This window comes from Acanthopagrus latus, chromosome 16 (genome assembly GCF_904848185.1).
Source record: "Acanthopagrus latus isolate v.2019 chromosome 16, fAcaLat1.1, whole genome shotgun sequence".
NCBI classification, from domain to species: Eukaryota; Metazoa; Chordata; class Actinopteri; order Spariformes; family Sparidae; genus Acanthopagrus; species Acanthopagrus latus.
The window spans coordinates 14,837,033-14,858,636 of NC_051054.1; the positions used below are offsets into that span (position 1 = coordinate 14,837,033).

Below are 21,604 nucleotides of genomic sequence, written 5' to 3' on the forward strand. Positions count from 1 at the left end.
GATGCATTTAAAACTGTTGGAAACTAACTTGAAGCGATGATGACGATGATTTGTGATGGAAGATTTGCATAAGATTAAAGATGCATCGGCTCCCAACTGTCGAAAAAACCTAATCTGGAATTGCCTCCATGTTTTTAGCGTGCATGTGTGTTTTTGTTTGTGTGTGTGTGTGTGTGTGTGTGTGTGTGTGCTCAAATCTCCCTGTGTCAAACCACTTGCTTGTACTGCATGTGGGAGGAAAAGAGCGTGTGCACGCCTGTGTGCTGGGAGCCTCGCTTCCATTCCTCTCCAGCACTGCAGCCTCGGAATAAAGTGAGGGGGAAATTATTTGCTTGGTGCTTATTGATGATGATGATAAATGATTTATAATTATTTTAATAAATAATGTCACCCAAGCTTCCATGTTGATATTCTGTGCCACTTTTGCACTTGCACAGCCTCAGCACAGCCAGCAGGGAATCGCACTTGACATGTATCCAACCTCCTGTACGGGTCTCTTTAAAAAGTGCTGTTATTCTGTTAGTGCACAATATAAATACAAGGGAAAACCCTTTAAAATAATTTTGACAGTTTAGCCCATAAGGCCACGCCCCGTCCGCGTATGCCGCAGATGTATTGGTCCACGATTTCACCCCGCGTCGCGATTGGTCCGTTCCTGTAGGTTTCCCTCAGAACTGCAAGACGCCGATATTGCGTTACACTGTAGCAAAATGGCGGCTGTCATTCAGAATCCACTAAAAGCGTAAGTAATTTAGACATTTGGGAAATTTGTGAAGAATTACTTTGGTGCCAACTTGTGCGTTAAAGCTGTCCGCTCGTGCATGTGATTTCCAGCCGTGTGCATGTGACAGACTGAGCTGTCCCGAATTCATTTTGTGTACTTCTTGCATGCCAAAGTAGCCCTCGTTTACTTCTTTCTTTTCTTTTCTTTCTTTTTTTTTTTTTTTAATTCCACGAGATGTTTTAACACTCGCTCCAGAACGTGCCAGCAAAAAGGCTGCCTGACATTTCGACTGCACGGGAAGAGCTTTTTTTTTTTTTTTATCCCCCCCTCCACACGGCCACACATTCAACACGGAGAGAGTGTCGTCTTTCCTGGGCTGTGCATTTATTTGAAAACTGTCGACAACGTGCCTTCAGCGGCCGCTCCGGATAATTAAAAGCCGATTTTCTTCGTGCTCGTTTGGGCACCGCGGCGGCGTTATCGTCTGCCACGGCGAAAGTCGCTCATAGTTGCTTTGGTGAATTGTCGACATGTCAACTTTGGCTCTCTCCGAGCGCAGACGTGGTCAGGACCCGGTAAAGCAAAGGGAGGAGGCATTTTGTATTTGCATGCTCGCTGGGCGAAAAATCGACCAAAAAGTGACAGCAATTCCAGTCGGCCGCTGGAAACGGGCTGTCACCCTGCGCCCAAATAGCCCGTGCAATGGTCGTCTTCATCGCTCAACTTGAAAGAAATGCTCCACCTTTTTCTCCCTTTGTTCTTTTCTGTATTGTTTCCCCCAATTCCCCCCTTTTGCTTAACACGTTACTGTAAGTTGGGCGCAATCAGAATCAGCTCTCCTGCCGATTGTCATGTCTGCGTGTTTAAAACTAGACAACAACATGGCATTTCTTTGACACGCACGCCAAGCCGGACGTGACAGGAGCGTCCGAGCCTGTGTCGATGTGTGTGTGTGTGTGTCTGTGTGGTTTTTTTTTTTCCTTCTTCTTCTTCTCACCATCATGGCTCGGCTCAGCTCGGCTGGGACCGTGGAGGTAGAGAGCAGAGCGCAGCAGGCGCTCCACTGTGCCTTTAAGTGGAGGAGTGCTGGAGATTAGCTTGGTCCAGGATCCTGGGCCCATCTGTCAGAGAGATGCTCCGACAGAGAGGAAGTGTTGGGCACAGGCAGGAGAACCATCTGCTCCTCCATATAGGTACCCTGGCACCTCCGTGGACAGTAAAGCGCGGGGAGTGGACCACACAGCACCTTGCACGTCACCCACACTGTTGCCATTGTTATTGTGGCATTGTTACTACACCTAGGGGAGGATGTAGAATGATGTTTATGAGACCTGCTGATTGTCCACTTGAAACAATTTTTTTGTTGTTTGTTAGCATGTGCTGGGGACTACTGGCCATGATAATTTAACGATTTAATGGGACTCAGAGGATGGATTATGGTCAAAGACAATAGGGATAGAGCCATTATGGGGCATGTATTCTGCATATATATTTGTGTCTGATTACAGGGGAAAATATATTTTGAAAATGCGCTACTTTCTCTCTGATGCAGCATCTTACTTCTTTCTTTAGTCACCATCTCCGCTGTCTCTCTCAGTGTCCTGCCCACAGCACTATCTGACTGGTTACTAGGACTGCAACGGTATGAGGTTTTCACGGATTGATAGCCATCTCAGAAAATGTCACGGTATTGTGGTGTGTGTGTGTTATGAACAGCGATGGAAAAATGAAAACAGTAGGAGTGTTTTTGGTTGAACAAACACTTCCATATAATTTCACAAAATATCTTGTCCTGACTGATCTGACACTTTAAACCTGAGATATATGCAGCTGAAAGAAAAAAGTGGTGGTACAGTAGAATTCAGTAGCGGAGATAAGCAAAGCATATTTTGAGATTTTAAAACTGGGATATAGCTACAACCCTATTGGATAGACGTCACAAGCAATAGCCTATCAACGCTGAATGATCTGAATCTGCAAAGTAGCTAGGAATGGGACGATAAAAGACTTTGTCGTGGATCACAATTAAACATTCACAGTAAGTCGATTCGAGACAATCGTGAATATCCTCACATAAATTACTTGACGGGCGTGTGCAACTAGCAGACATACAGTCCACTTCCAGATTTATTTTGAATTGCCCAAGCTTGTCACCATGGCTGAAGGCGGGGCTTGCTCATCGTATTCCCCACAAAAACAATATCTGTGTGAATACGACAGATTCCAAAACTAAAAAAGTGACAGGCAGATGAGGTTGGCAACGTTTATTCCTCCCTTATTCGTACAGGACCATATGATTTATGACGAGTTAATCAAGACTCTTTGATTATTGATGGAGGTTCTCAGTCATCCAAGTTATGGTAATTGAGAGTGCTGTATCGTAAACAACTGGATGTGTTTGAGTTTCTTGAAGACATTTCACCTCTCATCCAAGAGGTTTCATCAGTTCTAACTAAATGAAGCGGAGTTGCAGGCTTTTAATCTCTGTGTGGGAGTGTCCTTACAGATTCATTAAGGACACGTGTGAGCTCCGAGTTTCAGAGTAGTTGGGGCCACTCGTGGGTCATTTACCCAACCAGCCTTCATGTAGGTTTCTGTAGCTAGGTGAGCTCAGGTGTGAATGTTTGTTAAGCTGTTTGTGGAGGGAACTCAGTACTGCATTGTAAATAGTGTTAGATAGTGACGTAGGCCGCCTCCTTTGTTCAAAGATGTTCGCTCCAATTTGATAGATTTTACGCCTTTCTAATCATCTGTCTTCTCTGGCCAAGATGTTCACATTGTTGTCCCCAAAGGAATGATCTGTCTTGACCTGAGGAGTTGGCCCTCCTGTCCTGTGCCATTTGTTTATGGAGAGGCTGTTTTGTCTGCCCAGTGTACAAATCTGTGCAGTCCTGGCTGCATTGAACATGGTAAACTACATTACTTTGTTCATGCCCGGGTGTTTTGGCCTAGGTGTAGACACGTTTCTGTCTTTCTGTCTTAGAAGTGAACCGGGATATGATGTTTATTGAAGATCCCTCTCAAGTAAAGTACCTGAAAATTGAACATATGTACACTACTTGAGTATATTGTAGCTTACAATCCATCACTGGTTATTCAGTTTTAACACTTAAGTCTTTCATTTTTGATGCAAATTTTTATTGGTCACACATGTTGGTAATCAGTCTTTAATTACAAATAATAATGATCCATATTAGCACTGAAAAAAATGATTTTGGTTTCCTCAAAAGACAAGCTGCACAGTCATTGCATGTTCATGATGGTAGCTAAATGCAAATTTTCTGTTGAATCTGTATTTATGCTCTAGTCGACTGAGCGTGTTTGCACTTTTCACGAAATGCCCTGCTTCACAGTTTCGCCGGGCTCCTCTGGGAATTGCCCAATACAATCACAGCCACCTGAACAGCTCAGTGAAGCACTTGATGCTAAAGTGGTCAGTGTAAATGTTTAATGAATGATCAGCTTCCTCGCAGCTCCTTCCATTCTCTCATCATGTGTCTGTATTTTCTCATAAGAGTGGGATCATTATTGGGAAGCACATTCCATTATTACTTTTGTCGGACTGTTTCACTCTCTTGTGTCCCAACCAGCTTTAGTTTTGCGTCTGTTGTCAGGCTGCTGTTTCATCTCGTCGCCGTTTTAGCATTCTGATGTGGAATGTCTCCTTGCCATAAACTGTGCTTAATGAAGTGTTTCAATGTGCTATAATTAGCCTCTGTCTTGGGTTTCTGACTTCATTTCACACGTTTGTCAGATTATAATTAGTCACACTTGACACTAATTGGATGTCGCTCCCGTGGACCAGTTTGACCTTTTTTTTTGTATTAAGATGATTCACTTTAGGGAAATGAAATGCCGGTTTGACTTTGTTGGGGAGATGTGGAGGATGGAGCTGCAGCAGCGACGTGCAGGCCCGTGCACGTCTGCGTGTGAGGTCTGTCCCTCCTCTGAGCATGGGAGGACAGTAATCTCCAGAATCTGCTGATTAAAATGGAGTCTGGAATATTTGATTAATAAAGAAGCTCATAAAGCTGCTCATTAAAATTTTAGCCACAGCTGGAGCTTTCTGTGGGTCAGACACATCCTCCATCCTCCCCCCATCGTCAGCTACCTTGTCACTGGTGTTGAGTAGACTTTGAGTGAGTCAGGCCTGCTGTTTATTGGCACTGCAGTGTGGAGGTGTATGGTCTGGTTTTGCTCCTGCCCTCAGCCACACTGTTGTTCTGATTGGTGTAATCAGAGGTTGTTGTCAGGATGCAGTCACTGTGTAGGCCCACCTCCTCCTCCTCCTCCTCCTCCTCTTCCTCCTCTTCCTCCTCCTCTCTTGTTATGTGGTAGCTCTAGCTTCCTGTGCAGTGCACCTGCAAATTTGAGAAGCCTCCTGATCACAGCAGCTGAAGAGCTTGAAGTTGTGTTTTTAAGATCTGAATGTTTATTAATTCTTCATGCAACTCAGATTGGTTGAGTTCAGGGCTGTGTTGGAGTTTGGTCTTGAATGCAGATCATTGTGCCTCTACAAAGCCGCTCTCCTGCAAACTGTAGCTTGTCGTCAGATATGCAAAATGAGTGTTGACACATGCTCACATTACCGTCGCAGCCATGTGACACGGCAAACCGTTGACAGGAACACGCTGATAGCGGAGGCCCCACTGGCCACAAGATTTGCTTTTGTTCCTCACCCTCATGCATACACTCACCTTGTCTATTCAACTGGAAGAAATTGAGGATGTGTAGCACATACCTCTGTCTGAGGCCCTGTTTTAAGCCAGGGAGTGTTTGTTCGTCTGCCACTTCTGCGCGCTGTACTGTATTGTGTACAATGGAACCTGAGTTACAGCAAACAAGGCGGATGAGCTTATGGCAACAAAGAACAACCTTAAATGCAATTTTGTGTTTTTAATGGTGCAGATGGAGAAATTTAAAGTCTAGTTTAAGTCTGGCTAATAATTCTAGTAGGGATGCAAATTTTAAGCAATTACTTTAAATGATAGGTGATTGCTGTAACATTCGATTAATGATTTATAATATATTAGATATATTAGATGTTTTTCCATAGAACTGTTTTAACAACACATTGGTCTATGTTTGATGCAGTGCCATGTGAATTACACCTGTCAGACTCACTGTCCCAATAGAATCCAATCCATAATGATGCCACTGAATGGCTAAAAATGTAACCTAATAATATCAGTTTGTATAGAATGTCTCTTTGTTTGTTTTTTTGTTAAGGGGTAATGTAAAATAATTTTAGTTGACAACATTAAAAAGTGAACTAAAATTCTCAACAGAGTGTGAACAAGCATTAGTTTTGACATGTTATGACAACTGATTGATTTTAATCAGTCAAATTCTTAATGGTGATTAATGTTGGTCCACAGGGCATTTTGAAATTGAGAAAAATGCATTTCAGTTTAGATTGTGGGGAAAAAAAACAGTGTGTTTTTGAAACCAGACATTGTTTCGCTGGGTGTGACCCCAAGCCAGAATGTGAGAACCACTGATCTTAAATGCTTAACTTAGAAGTGAAACTGAAAGTGAGTGTGCTCTGTAAACTGGATGTTTACAGCCGAAAGAGTAATTCAGCTGTTCTCTATGGTATTAAAATGTGCAAGAATTTCAGACTGCTTGTGTTTTTTAGTGATGAATTTGAAATAATTATAATTAAGAGGAATGATGGCGAAACTATAAAAACTGTAGTTGTAACAGTTTGTGATAAAGTAGAATTATTTTTAAACTAATTTTAGATTTTAAAGGATGGTGCAAAAACACGTGCCCTTGAAGAAAAAAGAGAAAAAAAGAAAGGGTAGGGGTGATGTGTGTGTCAGAGTGACACTCTTCACCTCGTGTGACAGCATTGGTGGTGTGGGTCTTGTCACTCATTACAAGTGTCAGAAAGATCTCTCACCTAAGCCAGTGCACCTGCTGCTCGGGGCTGCGGGGGCCAATGATGGAGAGCTTGTCGTTGCACAGCCAGCCAGCCAGCACCCACCACAAGACTTTCACCAGTCATTTGTTCTCTCTCTCAGTCTCTCCCCCGCCATGTTTCGCCCCAGACTGATCAGCATCCTCTCTCCGTTTCTTCACCTCGAGTAACTGCTCGGGAGCATTTACAGCTGGCGTGCTTTTAGTAAATTGATATGTCACACTGCGTCGCAATCACATTACGAACGGCAGTGAAGCCAACAGGTTCGTTTGACGGGGATCGACTGTACGCTCGGCGCACATATGGTACAAATCCGAGACGAGCAATTTAGACGTATCACTACACAGCTGTGTGTCGTTATTTTTTTACGAGCCGAGTATTTATCTTTTAAAAAGAAAATCCTTGATCAGGCTACTGGTGAACATGTCAAACCTCTGATCTTTATGGCCAATCTGTTTTAAGTACTTCTCTGTGTGATTCCTCTTGTAAAAATTCCTGCAACTTAAAGGGTGAGAAAGTGCTGGTGCATGCCAGAAATATGTGTTTTCTTCGTTTTGTATGCACAGAAAAACACTGTAGGACATCTTTATAGGACAGATGGTAGTAGGGATGTGAGTATTACCTGCAATAAAGCTGCTATCTTGTAACACCATTAAGGAAAAACAAAGTCCCACAGTTATTAGACGTGATCTACTTGTTAGCTTTCGACCTTCCTTCTCACCGTCATGCCTTTTTGAACCCCCCGTCTTGTTGTTTTTATTCCTCTCTTTGTCTTTCTCACACCTCTCCACCCCTGCACTCGCTCTGTACCTGTGACTGTTTACTCTTCTCAGTCTCACACACCGACACGAAGCCTCTCTTTCCCAGAAGCTTCACACACACATGCACAAACACACACACACACACACACACACACACACACACACACACACACACACACACACACACACACACACACACACACACTGTGGCTTTGTCTGAACCGCAGAGCTGTGGGCTTTGTGCGGGACAGCATTCCTAACACGGCTGTTCATTTGCTGGACGTCGTCTCAACGAGGGAGTAAAGACGAAAGGGAAGGAGGGCAGTGCAGGATCTGGGAGACAAATTGGGCTCCTCCACCTCCTCCACCTTCTAGTTTAAGATTCCAGGCTCGACTCGCAGCCCCTCAGCTCATTAGTTTCACTTCAAAATGGCCGTCTTCCTAATGTTGTAATTGAGAACACGTGGAAGAACTTCGTTACGCTGATGTGGAGATGTTCAGACGAGAAGAGTCAGGAGCTATTATTTGCCCCGTTCAACGTGTGATATAACAGCAGCTTGTGGAAATCACATACAAAGTACTTTGCCATGATTTCAGAGTTGCAGCATTTACCCCCATCTTTGATATAGTCAAATTAGAACCTGCCCTTGTGCTAGGCACTCTGCTGAGATTAATTAAGTAGGCTAATTACCATACCAGGCGTGTGGCAGCGATTGAGGGCTTGAATGTGAAGTATCCTCCCCCATTTCACTCTGAATATTAACAGTGAAACCCTGAGGGACTGCCAAAATCTCAGTGGTGCTAAGAAAAGTGGAACTAAAGTGTTAGAGTCTGAGCCGCTCGCCGACTTCACATCAGACCCGAGCCTCCATGTCGACGGGGTAAACTAAACTCGGTCAGCGCCACCGCAGCTCACAGCCCATCTAGAATCAGATAAGACAAAGAGCCCACAGAGGTAATAATATGTTTAACTTGAGGAGTGGGAGCAGCAGAGTCGTGTCGTAACTGGGTTGCATTGTGTTTTTTTTTCTCCCTGCAAATTCTTCCCGATGGCAAGCTGGAAGAGGAGAGAGAAGCTCAGCTGTCAGTTTTAGTCGCGTGTTGAACAACGCTGATAAGAAGTTTGAACAGACGTTAACAGCATTATGTGGGTTGAGGAGAGTTTCTGAGGGACTTGCATACACATCTCGTGCCTGCTTCAGCTTACTGATTTAATGATCTATAACCGGCAGAGACACAGGCCATTATCAAGGCATTCATATATGATAAAACGGCTCATTTCCATATCAGAGATTCTGCAGTTGCGTTCACATCATGGTTATTCTCCAAAAGCAGCTGCCCCAAGAGCGAGTCAGCTGTGTAAACCATGTCACCCAGTGTCACTGACCTGACGTTACCCCCGCTGCAGGTTGGGCGACCAGTTCTATAAGGAGGCCATTGAGCAGTGCCGCAGCTACAATGCCCGTCTGTGTGCTGAACGCAGCGTCCGCCTGCCATTCCTGGACTCACAAACCGGCGTGGCCCAGAACAACTGCTACATCTGGATGGAACGACACCACCGCAGCCCCGGTGGGCAAACACACACACACACACACACACACGATTGTTTTATGTTTAGGTTAGGAGTGGTTTTGGAAATGATGTCTGTTTCTTTGTGATGAAAATGTACTAACTAGGATTGTAAATAAAGATAATTTGATTATTTGTCACAAAATAGATTAATTTAAAAGTGAGGTACTTGGTTTGATGCAGCATCCAGCATCTGTAGTAAACAGTATTTGGTCTCACTCAATGCCACTGGGTCACTGCCCGCAAAATCATAACTTTACCACTAAATTATGATAGTTTTAGCTGTTTCAATAAAATTATTATTGCCAGTCAGATGTCATGTCAGCTGTTAGCCATGCTAGGTATATGAACAATACTAAAACAGAGTTTACTTTGTTTACCCTTCCATATATTAGTTCTTAATTTACACAGCCACAGCTGTGCTTGATAAAGACAAATTGTTGTTGTGATAAATATGTAGCACAACAGGAGGCGGTGGTGCTCATACCACTTTTGTCCACAGGGGCTGCCAGAGTCAACAAGAATTGAAGTTCCCTCTAGCAGCTTTAACGTCAGATGTTAACTCTCATTGTTAACTCTCACTCTCATTGTTAGCAATGAGAGTGTGAGCATGTTAGCTGACATCAGCATTAAATCCAAGCACCATTGTGTCTAAATTCAGCCTCACAAAGCTGTTTACATGGCTGTAGACTTGTTAGTCTTGGTGCTCTATGAATGAGGTAAACATTTATTCAATAGTGAAAAGCGTTGCTGTTTAATTTTCCTTTTAATCATCAAATAATTTTGGAGCTACTTATTTAAGTCTGGGGTGGCCATCATCGTGTTAATCCCTGAGAATCTAATTTGTTTAAATCTCACCATATAATCTTTAATGAAACAAACACAAAATCAATATGATAAATGTTATAGTCTGACTCTGAAGCTTTTTGTGTTTTATTTTTATTTTCATTGCATTTCAGTTGAAACTCTTGTTTGCATGGTATTGTACAGGTGTTGCAGCCGGGCAGATGTACACATACCCCGCCCGCTGCTGGAGGAAGAAGAGACGGCTGCACAACGCCACAGATCCACGTCTGGGTATCTACGGACTCCATCTCGGTGAGACCCTGCCTCCTCTTCTCCTTAAACCACCTGCCCACCAGTTTCTCCTCCTCTTAGTTTCCCCTCCCACTCAGCCTCCCGTCCACCGCCCGTCTCCCACCCACCTCCTCCACCTCCTTCAGCTCATGTGATTACTGGTGATGATCTGGAATAATCTAGCTAAAAGCATATCGCTCTGTCTCAGCGCAGCGAGCAGAACAGGCTGCCAGTCATTTTTCAGAGGATGAAATGTGTCTGTGTTCACCCCAGCTGGTAAACTTGTTTTGCGAGAAGTAGAACATGTAATTAGATTTACCACTGCTGGGAGCAGCGAGACAGAGTTCGGCCACTGAAGACAGTATTTAATAAATGTTATGGAATAGAGTTTGTCCTTCGCTGCTGCTCACTCAACACATTTACCTTCTCCTCGATCTCATTTTCTCCTCACCACCTCCCTTGCTGATGGATTTTGTCTCTTTCTCTCTGGCAACTCTTTCATCTCTCCATCTCTCCCTGTTGTTGGCTGTGCAGTCTGTGGAGTGTTTTGTCACCAGTCTTCCTTAGCTCAAGTAGTCCATTCTGTGCCCAAGGCTTGCATACCCTGCGGGATGTTACACTACCCTCAGGAATGAACATGACAAAAGAGGGAATCTCACACAGAAACATTGTGTTACACCTTTCTCTTTCTAGTAGTTTCTATAAAAGGCTGTGACAAATCAGTTATGTTTTGATAGAGATCTCCATGATTGTGATGCCTTCAGTTCAAATTTCTGCAGTGCACGGTGAAGGACAAATGCTTGGGAAGTTAAGATGGAGAGAGAGCAAGAGAGAGCAAGAGAGAGGGAGAGAAAGCGAGCGAGCGTGGAAAGAGAAAGCAAGATGGAGTGATAGCATATGAACCAAGTCTTTGTTTCCCAAACACATCCCATTGTCGCCTATTGTTTTCCACTGAGCTTGCGCTGGCTGAGACCCCGCCGCCACCACCCTGCTGTCCCTTCCCTTCTCTAGCAACAGCGGAGTGCATGTGCTGTCTGCGCACGCCCAGCGGAGGGGAAACGTACCCTGATTTAACCTGGCGTCTCTTATACGGAGCACGTTGTGCAGCTGGCCAGAGGTGGCCGGCACAGGGCAGCAGAGTCTGTCTCGCTGCCTCGGCTGGCTGTCTAACTGATGGTGTGCTAGAGACTGGGGCTGCATGCAGAATCAGCTCCCTGCTGCAGGCTGCTGCCGGCTCTATTTTTAGCCCCCCAGCTCCCATGGGTTGGGAGGGAGGGTGGGGAGGGGAGGAGGGGGGTCTGTCTCGTCGCGGAGAGTTGAAAGTCAACGTGTGCAGACACAATGGTGAGGGGCTGCCGCCGCATGGTGGAGAGGCCCATTTTTGAGGAGCGCGTTGTATCTCCTCCTCACGCCTACTTCCTATAGCTGCCTCTTACCTATGCAGTCTTCTGTTGCTCCAGCACTCCACATCCAATATTCTGCAAAAGTCTGTCTGGTGGGCGCAATGGGGAGATGAAGGGCTCATAGAAAGCTTGAGTCAGGGGGCTTTGAAGTGTGTCCTCTTTTCAACCGTGCACAAAGCAACTGGGTGACCATGAAGCTGACTGTGTAAAGGAGATTGTGTAAATAAGATCCTGCAGATCCAAGTGACTATCAAAGCTTTTGTTTGTACTGCTTTGTCTGCTCAACCTGCTCGCCTCCTACACTGTTTGTTTAGATCTTGAGCACGCTGTAGGAGGAGACAACCGCACGATGTGTTCGGGTTAATGTGACAAGCCACTTAACTGTATTGTACCTCCGAGATTGCTGTGGACAAAGTCATCCCAGCTTCTGCATAGTGCAGCATTACTGAGAGCTCATCAATGACAATGCACTCCGGCTCAGAGTGACATGTACATTTTTTCAGTAATATAGTGCTGTGAAAATAGTTGTGATGACCCATTGTGTTGCAGACAAAGAGAAAATAGATGACAGCCACTATAGCAAACAAATGCTTCAGCAGTTTGCCACATGCTGTTATTAGAACTAGAGTGGAGGAGACATAATTGAAATGCGCTGATAGAAATCCGCTCACAGAGTACAGAGATTGTAGCACTGATGCTTCTTGTCACAATTACAGCTCTTGATGGTGACTCAGGGTACGTAACACACTGCAGCTCATTCATCATCAGCAGTAAACAGGTCCCATTGCTTTGATTTTACACCTGTGAGACTATTATCTAAAGTGAGCAATAGACAGATGTTTTCAAGCACTTTAAAGTATGGACACTGAGCTGGTATTTTGATGATTCATCACGTGCTGCCTTGTTTTTGTGCTTATGCAGAAGGTGGCCTCATGTCCAAGGACACCTTACCCACCCAGAGCACCACGCTGGAGGCGCTGCTACGAGGAGAGGGTCTAGACAAGAGGAACAACTCTAAGAATGATGAGGAAAGCCTGCTGGAGATCCAGGTGGGTTCAGTCAGAAAGGTTGGAAACTCCCTCTGTATGCATGTATTTGATACAATACTACTAAAAAAATACATTATCAATGTTTGATACTACAATAAAAATTTACATTGCAGGTACATACAATTTTATATTTTTGATAAAGATAAATATAACATGGCTTGTGTACTGTATGCTAAGCACAAAACAATCTAAATTAATGGTACAATATGTAAGAAGAAGTGTCAAATTCATAATACAAAATAGTGGGGCAGAAAATCACCAGAGTAATAAGCTTACGGCTTCTAACTGTCGCTGTTAGCTCAGTTAGCTGTACAGCTAGCAGCGCAGACTGGAGCTCAGAGCATCGGGACAGTGTTTAGTGTTTAGACTGCTGACATAGGAGCTTTGGACCGAAGCAGGCCAAGGCTAGCTGGTTAGCATGCTAACTTCACTAGATATCTGTGCAACACAGTTTACATACAGCACAATACAAACTGTTATTTCTATTGCACCTTTGATTTACTTCTGACTATTATCAGACGAAGGAGAGCGAGAGAAGGCAGACCTATGCGGGCCTGACAGTATGTGTGTCAACTCCCTGCTGGAGAGAGGAGAGAGCGAGAAACTGCAGCTGGTACAAGTGTATCAATACTGCAGAAAAGAGCATGAAACAGTGTCAGATATTCAGAATGGAGATATATTGGTATTGCAATCTCTTTGACAACACGTGTGTGTATGTGAGTGTGTATGCGTGTGTGCGTGTGTGTTTGTTGCTGTGGTTAAGAGAGTCAGCCAAACGTTTAAAATGTAAATGTTCAGCGATATCAGTCAAATGACTGAGGGTCCTGGCACTGTGAGTGAAGTGTTGCGCCCCAACAGGGCAACTTGCCAAGTTTTTCCAGCTGACCTGCAGGGCTCATTAGCTGGCTGCTGTCTCACTGAGAGGCATTTTGGACAAGTAACTTTGAATTCCCGTTTACTGATCATTATGTATGATAATGTTCTCACATTAAAGCAGAAGAAAAATGTGAAACTTCATTATCTCTGTTGTCAAAAGCAGTCGCACCTTTCTCCAAATACACATGTGCATATGTATGTTTACAAGAAGAGACGGCTTGGAGCATAACAGCTTATTTTCTCTCTCTTCATGCTGCTGGTACTAAACAAATTACTACAATAACGTAACTGTCTCCATCCTTTAAGCAGCTGTCTGAGCTGTAAACATTTCATTATTAAACAGACGTTTATACCAATAGAGAACATGGACTACAACTGTCAGAAACACCCAGATATTATGTTGAGAACTGAGAAACACATTTTTCCTTCCGCTCTGTTGCTGCCGCTCAGTGTGTATTCACCAAACTGCTACATTAATCAGAGATGAGGAATGAACTGTTTTTTCCTCTCTGTCTCTCTCTGTGTCTCAGAGGGTTCTGGAGGCAGACGCAGCAGAAGATGCTTTCAACGATGACGATGACTACGAGGTGGACACTCCCAAGAGAAGACATCGGGGCAAAGGAAGAGTAAGTGACTGCATAGACTCCAGTTGTCATATTTCAAATTTAAGTTGCACTGTAGTTGAGGCAATGAATTTTAGTTTCTTTTGACAATCTAGTTTCTTAATAAAACATAGTGTAAACAGAGGGATGTCAAGATTTTCATTCTAAATCGAACGGTGATAAAAATGTGCTTTCAGTTGTAATCACCAAATTAAAACATAGAAACTTTTTATCTTTTGTTGTTTATTGATCATTTTTGTTGAACTCTGGAATCTTTATTTGAATTAATATTATATTAGATTATCTAACCCTAACCTGCAAAAAAGACATCAGTATAAAGTCAAAATGTTAAAATGACTCTAACCAGTGATCTGTTGATCTTTTCAAATTTAGTTATAAAAGTCTGACAATGGCATTAGACAGAATCACGCATTTGGAGAATTTTGACATCCCTAATCAGCAATAGCTTGGTCATATAAAACTGTTTGATTTGTGTGCACTTTCCACACATATGATGTAAAAGTCACGCTGCAGTAATATGTGCTCTGGGCACAGACGTTACTGCAGACAGTCAAAGCATCTGGATGTTTTTCCCCTCAGGGTCGTGGTTCAGGCCGCAGGAGGGCAGATGTGGATGACGACAAGCCATATATCTGTGACAGTAAGTAGAGATGAAACATGAGGTCTATTTACCATGGCAGAATGCAACAATACGTTTGGCTCTTGAATACATTGTGTTCAATATGTAAAATAGACTGCTGATTAAAGTGACTACGAAAAGTTTGTCGTAGTCACTTTAATTTCTCAACCACTCACTTAGTTATTTGATCTACGAAATGTCAGTCAGTGTTCTCAGAGTCAAAGATGAAGTCCTCAGATGTCTTCTTTTGGCTACACCCCAAAGATTGAATCCCACAGTTGCACCACAGTGATATATTTGCATAGATACAGGTTTTCAAGGATTTTAAAAAGATAATAGAATTTTTTTGTGGAAAAAGTAAAAGTAACTAGTAAAGTAGATTTATTGTACCTATAAAAAGATCTTTGACCATTTTGACTTCAAAAATTTAAACAAATGAGGCCCAGAGTCTGACTCCTTTCTCATCTTACTTACTAGCTTTGTGCTGTATATGTATCAGCAAGTTATTCCAAAAATAGCGCCTCAGTTGACACGCTGTAACTCAATCACCGACACAGTTTGTTTGAGATGGAAGATGTAATAAGGTAAGCAAGTGTCACTGTAGCCTCCAGTATTCCTTTACATGCAAGTTGCATGTGGAAAGTGCAGGTAGGAGGGTATTGGATTTTACTCTTTCTGTTGTGACTCGTGTTGAAAGACACATGCTCATGCTGTTCTCTCCTCGCTCTGCGTCTTCTCTGTTTCAGACAGATACAAACAAAAGCAGAACTCAAAATCTTCGACCTCAGGTACCTCGGTTTGTTGACTCTTTTCGACATAGATTGTTGAGTGGTTGTTTCGCAAGTGCTGTGATTATTGATCTAGCCCCTATATAATCCTACTTTTCTCAAGCTCAAAAGTATCCTTGGTGCTGGGAGACATGGTTATTATGTTGTCTGTGTTTGTGTTTTATTTGACTGACTATTGTAATCAAACTGGAAAGTGCTTCCTTTTGTCCCTTTCGGACTAACCCTAGAATAGCTACCTCCGTGAAATGCCATGAGTCTGTGTAGTTTTCTCCCATTGACTCAAAAACTGTCTGTAGGTATTTTTAGTATATTGCTTTATAATGTAGAGACATTACCGTCTCACCAGACACCCATCCTGAGTGTTTGACTGATTTTTTTTTTTTTAGGTATCAAAGTTTTATTTTGAGCAAATGGTCAGAAAAGGAAACAAACATCCTGCATTTCAAAATGTTGTGTTGCCAAAAATATTTTTTATGCAAGCAGTTATAGTAGTAGAAGTGAACATCTGCTGTCTGTTGCAGTCTGTGCGAAGCGCTACAGGAACCGTACGGGACTAAGCTACCACTACACTCATTCCCACCTGGCAGAGGAGGACAGAGCCGGAGAGAGAAGCACTGTGGCGTCCAGATCCCCCTCTGCACAACCCACTGACAGACACAAACGTGAGAAGCGTTACACCTCTAACATTTCATAACCTTTTGGTTTCATCAAAAAAAAAAAAAAAAAAAATATATATATATATATATATATATATCTATATATATATATATATATATATATATATATATATATATATATATATATATATATATATATATATATATATATATATATATATATATACATTATTTATCAGAACATGCCATGTGTATCCGTCCAATTTGAATCTCCTGCTGACAGTTTGGATTTAAAAAATGTCCCATATGAAAAGTTAGTGCTGAATGCTTTGTCACATTTTAAGTCTGATTTATTCTTTGATTAGATTTAGCTTTTGTAAAATTATATGTTTTTGTTTGTTATATTTTTTTGAGAATTAGCTTTTAATGGACCAAATGTCTGTTTTTTTTCTCAAACAAAATCCTCAATTTGAATAAAAATGCTCCATAGGATTAAATGGAGTGCCGAGCGAATTATCTTTTTTAATGAAATGGCTAAAGTAGTTTGAAAATGAGAATGAAAATCGAATTGTTATTTTTGAAAGGCATAAATGCAGAAGCAGAATAATAAGGTTTTTTTAAATTTTTTTTTATATCTGGAAATGATTACGATGATCCTTCATCATATACTTTGACTTGTTGAAATCTTTTTATCACATTGACACAAACTGTATCATACTAATAGTATACTGATAATATAGATATGATAATATAAAGTAAAGTCTAATGTGAAACAGAATGAATAGACATGCAAAATAAATATACAAAGCGAAATAGACGAGCACAAACCAGAAGAATACTGGACAAAAGCACATAACATTCAAACCACAGAGAGAATCCACATAATCCTTAGTTAGTTTACTCACTTAATTTTTTATACTTGAATTAATCATGTATTAATTATATTGAGTAGACTCGGGTGCAACAGACTTTGTGCTTATAAAGTCTGACCTGTCCAATCTTTTCAAATGTCCTTGTAGGTCCAAAGGCTCCAGGTGGGACCAGCATTCCCAACAACTACTGTAATAAATGCCAGGGCTCGAATAAGAAAACGGGTAAAGCGGGGCCTCCATATGCAGCCTGCCGATGCACAAGTGAGTCCACATACACCAAAGTGTAAAATACATCGCAGACGAGCAAGGAAGTGTCCATAACTGTGTGGACACTCACTTGTTTCACCCATCACCTGACTCCTGTCTTCTCCCGTCCAGCTGACTGCGGGGAAGAGAAGGAAGACGGGACTTTTACTGGAGCAGAGGAGCTGTTCGGCACCACCTCGGAGAGCGACACTTCCACCTTCCACGGCTTCGAGGACGACGAGCTGGAGGAGCCCGCCACAAACAGCAACGGAATATCCAACCGACACAGATAGAGAGAACCTTTCAGTTTTGAAGAGACTTTTTTTTTTTTATATGGATTAACCTCTGGCAAAAATCTGCTGCTTCTTTTTCAATGTTTTTTTTGTTTTGTTTTTGTTTGCAGAAAGCACAAAGTGATCATTTCAGGACAGAAATGCAAGTGGTATTTTATCTACTGAACATTGTTGAATAATTTATGAACACCTTTTTATATATAAATATATATATATTAACTTTTAAGGCAATGAGCAACTGTCAGTGTTTCAGTGAACTTGGTCTCCATGCAAAACAGAAGATGTTTTTGGAGTGTTTTTTCTCCCCCTCACTGGAGCAGAAGGAGCGTAAACGTTATGAACAAAAAAAAAAAACACTGGAGACATTTGAACAACTGAAACGTTTAAAGGCATGAATGAAACAGTCCGTTGGGGAGATGATTGAATGTCATTGCAGACCAATACTTGAGCCACTGGACGTGTCTTTTTGAATCAGAAGTGGCTGTGACGATGAAGGTCTCTTTTTTTCTGCTCTAACTCTGGATTAAACTTGTGTGAAAATGAAGGAATCGATGGAAGGACTGCTACAGGCTACTGGAAGTGTTTGAAGATGAAGAAACCTATAGATATAAATTGTTAGAAAAGTAGGGGACTGAACAAATGAAAGGTAAGAAACAGATTTGTCGGGGTTTTTTTGTTGTTTTGTAGAAAGATAAGAAAGCAGATGAAGTAATTCTGCAAGGGATTGACCATTTACACTTTCACTGAGTTACACTAGCTTATGAAGCTAGTCTTATTTTCTAGATTTACGCGGTATTACAATAGTAATGCAGTTAAAACAGGTGTTTTTGAGGCATTCCACAACGTCCTCAGTCTTTTGTTGCCCATGTCCCAACTTGTTTGAAATGTGTTGCTGGCATCAAATCCAGACTAAGCACATATTTACAAATAATCAATGGATTTGATGAGGTTAAACATTAGACAGGTCGCCTTTTGACTGTTTACCATTGAGTAATTGTAAAAGATAATTAACATTATCACATTCTGTCACATTCAATCAAACATAATGCTCGTCCGTAGCCATGTTAGCTGCTCTCAGGATGGCAATGTCTCAGTTAGTCCCCATTTTCATGAATCCTGATAACTTTCGAGAGCCACTGATGTTCCCTCTTGCGCTCTCTCAGTAGGTCACCGGTTCAATTTGTCCAGTATTGATTTACGTCCGACTAACTGCAAAACCAATGACATTTCCGTCATCCGCAGCTGTGCTGTACTTTGTGTTTAGTGCTAATCAGCAAATGTTAGCATGCAAACATGCCAAGTTAAGATGCTGAACCTAATAGATTATTTACTGCGAAACTTCAGAATGTCTGCATGCTGATATTGGCATTTAGTTCAAAGCGGCTTTGTCAGAGCACTCGTAGGGCCTCACAGGGCCGCTGCCACAGCTGGAAACTCTTAATCAAACATATAATGTGTGAGTCTAACCCATGTTGTCTGTCTTAAACACTGTAGGAGCAATCGGCACATTGGCATGTGGCCCAGGAGTGGGGGCGACCGGTGAAGAAAAGGATTTTACTCTGAGAAACTAATGAGCCTTCATGTCGCTCCCGATTTTGGGCCTGAAATAACTGAAACGGATGAACAGACATCCAACACGTCTACAGGCCATGTGGCTTAATTGAAGCAACTGCTCCCTCGACGATATGTATCGATCCCCTCTGAACATTTGAAATGTGAGTAGATCCAGCTTTGTTTCGTCCCTTCTTTCCTGCACTGTGCTGGAGCTCCACTGGACTATGGGAACACTAAAGGCCAGGCCTTTTTTCTTTTTTTTTTTCCCGGACTGTTTGTGCCCCAGCGGGAGCATTTGGGGCCCCGGCGGCCCAGCCTGCCCACTCCTGCTCTGTGACTGTGTGTCTGCTGCGTGATCCGATGTGACACTAAGACGTCATTATCCTCATCACTGTGCCAGCCTGCCGCTCTGCACTGGAAACCAGCTCTGACAGCCATGACCCTCCAACCTGATTGGACCAGTGACCCCCTGACCCCCAGCCATAGAGATGGTGCTCAAATCCACCACTATTACATGCAGACCTCTGGACTACTGTATGAATCCTCTGACATGGTTTATTGCTCTGCTTCTGTCTCTTCTCTGTTTCTTTTTTTGCTCTTTATTTCCTGGGCCTCTCTGACTCGAATGCGTCGCAGTAATGTTTTTTTTTTTTTTTCCTTTGTTGTATAATATTTCTATGTTTTGCTCTCTTCAGAGTTTAATAAGTATGACTTCTTGGGTTTGTTCAGACTGTCTTGATACCTCTGTCCTGATCAGGTGCACAATAGCCACAACTACTCAGGCATCTTTCATTTCCTCTGCTGTTGATTGTTCAGCCACGCAGCCCTGATTCATGTGATTGTATTCAGTCGGCACGGAGGGACAATAACGCCACACAAGGATCCCATTCTAAATCGACTCCCAGGAGGGAAGTCGGGACGCTGTAGGAAAAAAACAAAACAAAAAAAACCCATCGCAATAACAACCATCAACTCGTGTCTGCTGAATTTTATTTTGGGCAAAAACCTCTCCTCTTTCTGTTTTGAATCATCTCAGACGCATTGGGGAATATTATTGTTGCTAGAGAGACACAACTCTGCCCAGATCCACATACTTAGCGAGAAGTGAAATCTGTATCTGTGACATTTCCGTTGAGTGCTTTAGAGGGCCTAATTGCTTTATGACATTTAGAAGGTGCTTGAAGTCTTGTATCAAAAAGCCTTTTAGGTACATAGGTTGCACATACTGTGTAAAATGTCTGTGTCCTTCCATGTAATTATTCAGTATCGCTGCAAACTAATAATAGCCACTCCATTTTGAAGCATTAATCCTACGTGTCTGGTATGACTTGGGTATGTGCTCGTGCATCCACACCATATGTCTTCACTTCCCTCAGGGACCCTCCACACAGCAGTTTATCTCCTCCAGACAAAGAACGGATGCGAGACTTGTCAGTTATCTCGTATTCTTCTCTTGTGCGGTGTTTCCACAGTAGAAAAAAAAAATTAAATAAAAATGGGTCATCGTGTCATGTTATCTTCCAAAGTCATGCCAGTAAGTGAAAAGCATGCATCATCAATCATAAACCTGCTTATTAATGTTACCTGCCGTATATACAAACAGGCCTGGCGTTGGCGCAGTTCTGAACAAAAAAGGAGACGCTCCTAAAAATGCAAAAGTCAGTGATGTCTGCTTCGACTTACGTGTCACCAATCATTGAATAGCCTGTATACCTCGTCAAAGACACAGCAATAGGCCCCTGGTACTCTCTTGTCATGCCTGCCGGGGGGTCGGAGAGGGACGATCGGGGTGGGAACGGAGCCAAGAGTGAGATGAAATGGACACGACTAGCCGTTTGTTTCATCCTCAGCTGTAAATACGAGTCGAGATGGAAAGAATGAAGAAGTCTTTGTTTGTTAAACTATTTTTATTGTTCTGAAAAAAAAAATAAAGAAAAAAAAATAAGGAACGGTCGGTGATGCTTGACGCTATTATTTTCTCTCTGTCGCTCTCACTCTCGCTCTCTCTCTTTATGGTGTGTTTTCCTCTGAGAAAGACCAGGGGGTCATTTTTGACAAGGCAGCTGATAAGGAGAAGAATCCGAGACTGGATCGATAGGTTGGAGTGACCCTCAGACTCAGTGAGCAGACGGAGAAGGGGGGGAAACAGCACTCGAGTTTGAGTTCGAGCGGTGGTAACTCTGGACTAGAAATAACAAGATAACAAAAAAAAAAAAAAAAAAAAAATGGCTCAGACACGGGCAGCTCTTATTGATCGGTGGGTGCTGCTTGAGCCATCACGAGTACGTTGGCAGAACTCTTAAGTATGAGCAAGAGTCTGCCTACAGAGAGGGAGACTTATGATAAGCAGTGTATGGGCTATGAGTGCTAGCTGCAGGCTTAAAGTAGGACATCTTAAAGGAGCAATATGTAAGAATTTGGGTTCAAAATATTTTCCAGATCATCAACAAAAACTGGACGTAAAGAATGCTGCATCCCAGATTTCCAAGGCACAAGGCGTTCCGTTTTAAATTTGTCCAAACCCTTTTTCAGACTTGTAAAAGCTTTAAGAGCCACAGATGGAATTATACCACCATTTTCTGTGCCACCCTTTAGCCCCACCTTGAGGTG

At 42.5% G+C, this 21,604-nt stretch overlaps 1 protein-coding gene across 2 annotated transcripts; it reads left to right on the top strand.

The window, feature by feature from the left end:
* The first annotated feature begins 583 nt into the window (after positions 1 to 583).
* Positions 584 to 20,943, top strand: LOC119034430 (zinc finger protein DPF3-like). Of its 2 annotated transcripts, XM_037125409.1 has the most exons (12): positions 1,327 to 1,917; positions 2,297 to 2,366; positions 8,817 to 8,977; positions 9,968 to 10,075; positions 12,379 to 12,506; positions 13,913 to 14,008; positions 14,585 to 14,645; positions 15,371 to 15,412; positions 15,934 to 16,074; positions 17,049 to 17,162; positions 17,280 to 18,086; positions 18,935 to 20,943. In XM_037125409.1, the coding sequence occupies exons 1-11, from the start codon at positions 1,857 to 1,859 to the stop codon at positions 17,438 to 17,440; spliced, it is 1,143 nt and encodes a 380-aa protein (XP_036981304.1). In that variant the 5' UTR covers positions 1,327 to 1,856; the 3' UTR covers positions 17,441 to 18,086; positions 18,935 to 20,943. The 2 variants fall into 2 exon arrangements, with proteins under 2 accessions (XP_036981306.1, XP_036981304.1); XM_037125411.1 differs by lacking the exons at positions 1,327 to 1,917; positions 2,297 to 2,366 and adding an exon at positions 584 to 742.
* The last annotated feature ends 661 nt before the right edge of the window (positions 20,944 to 21,604 follow it).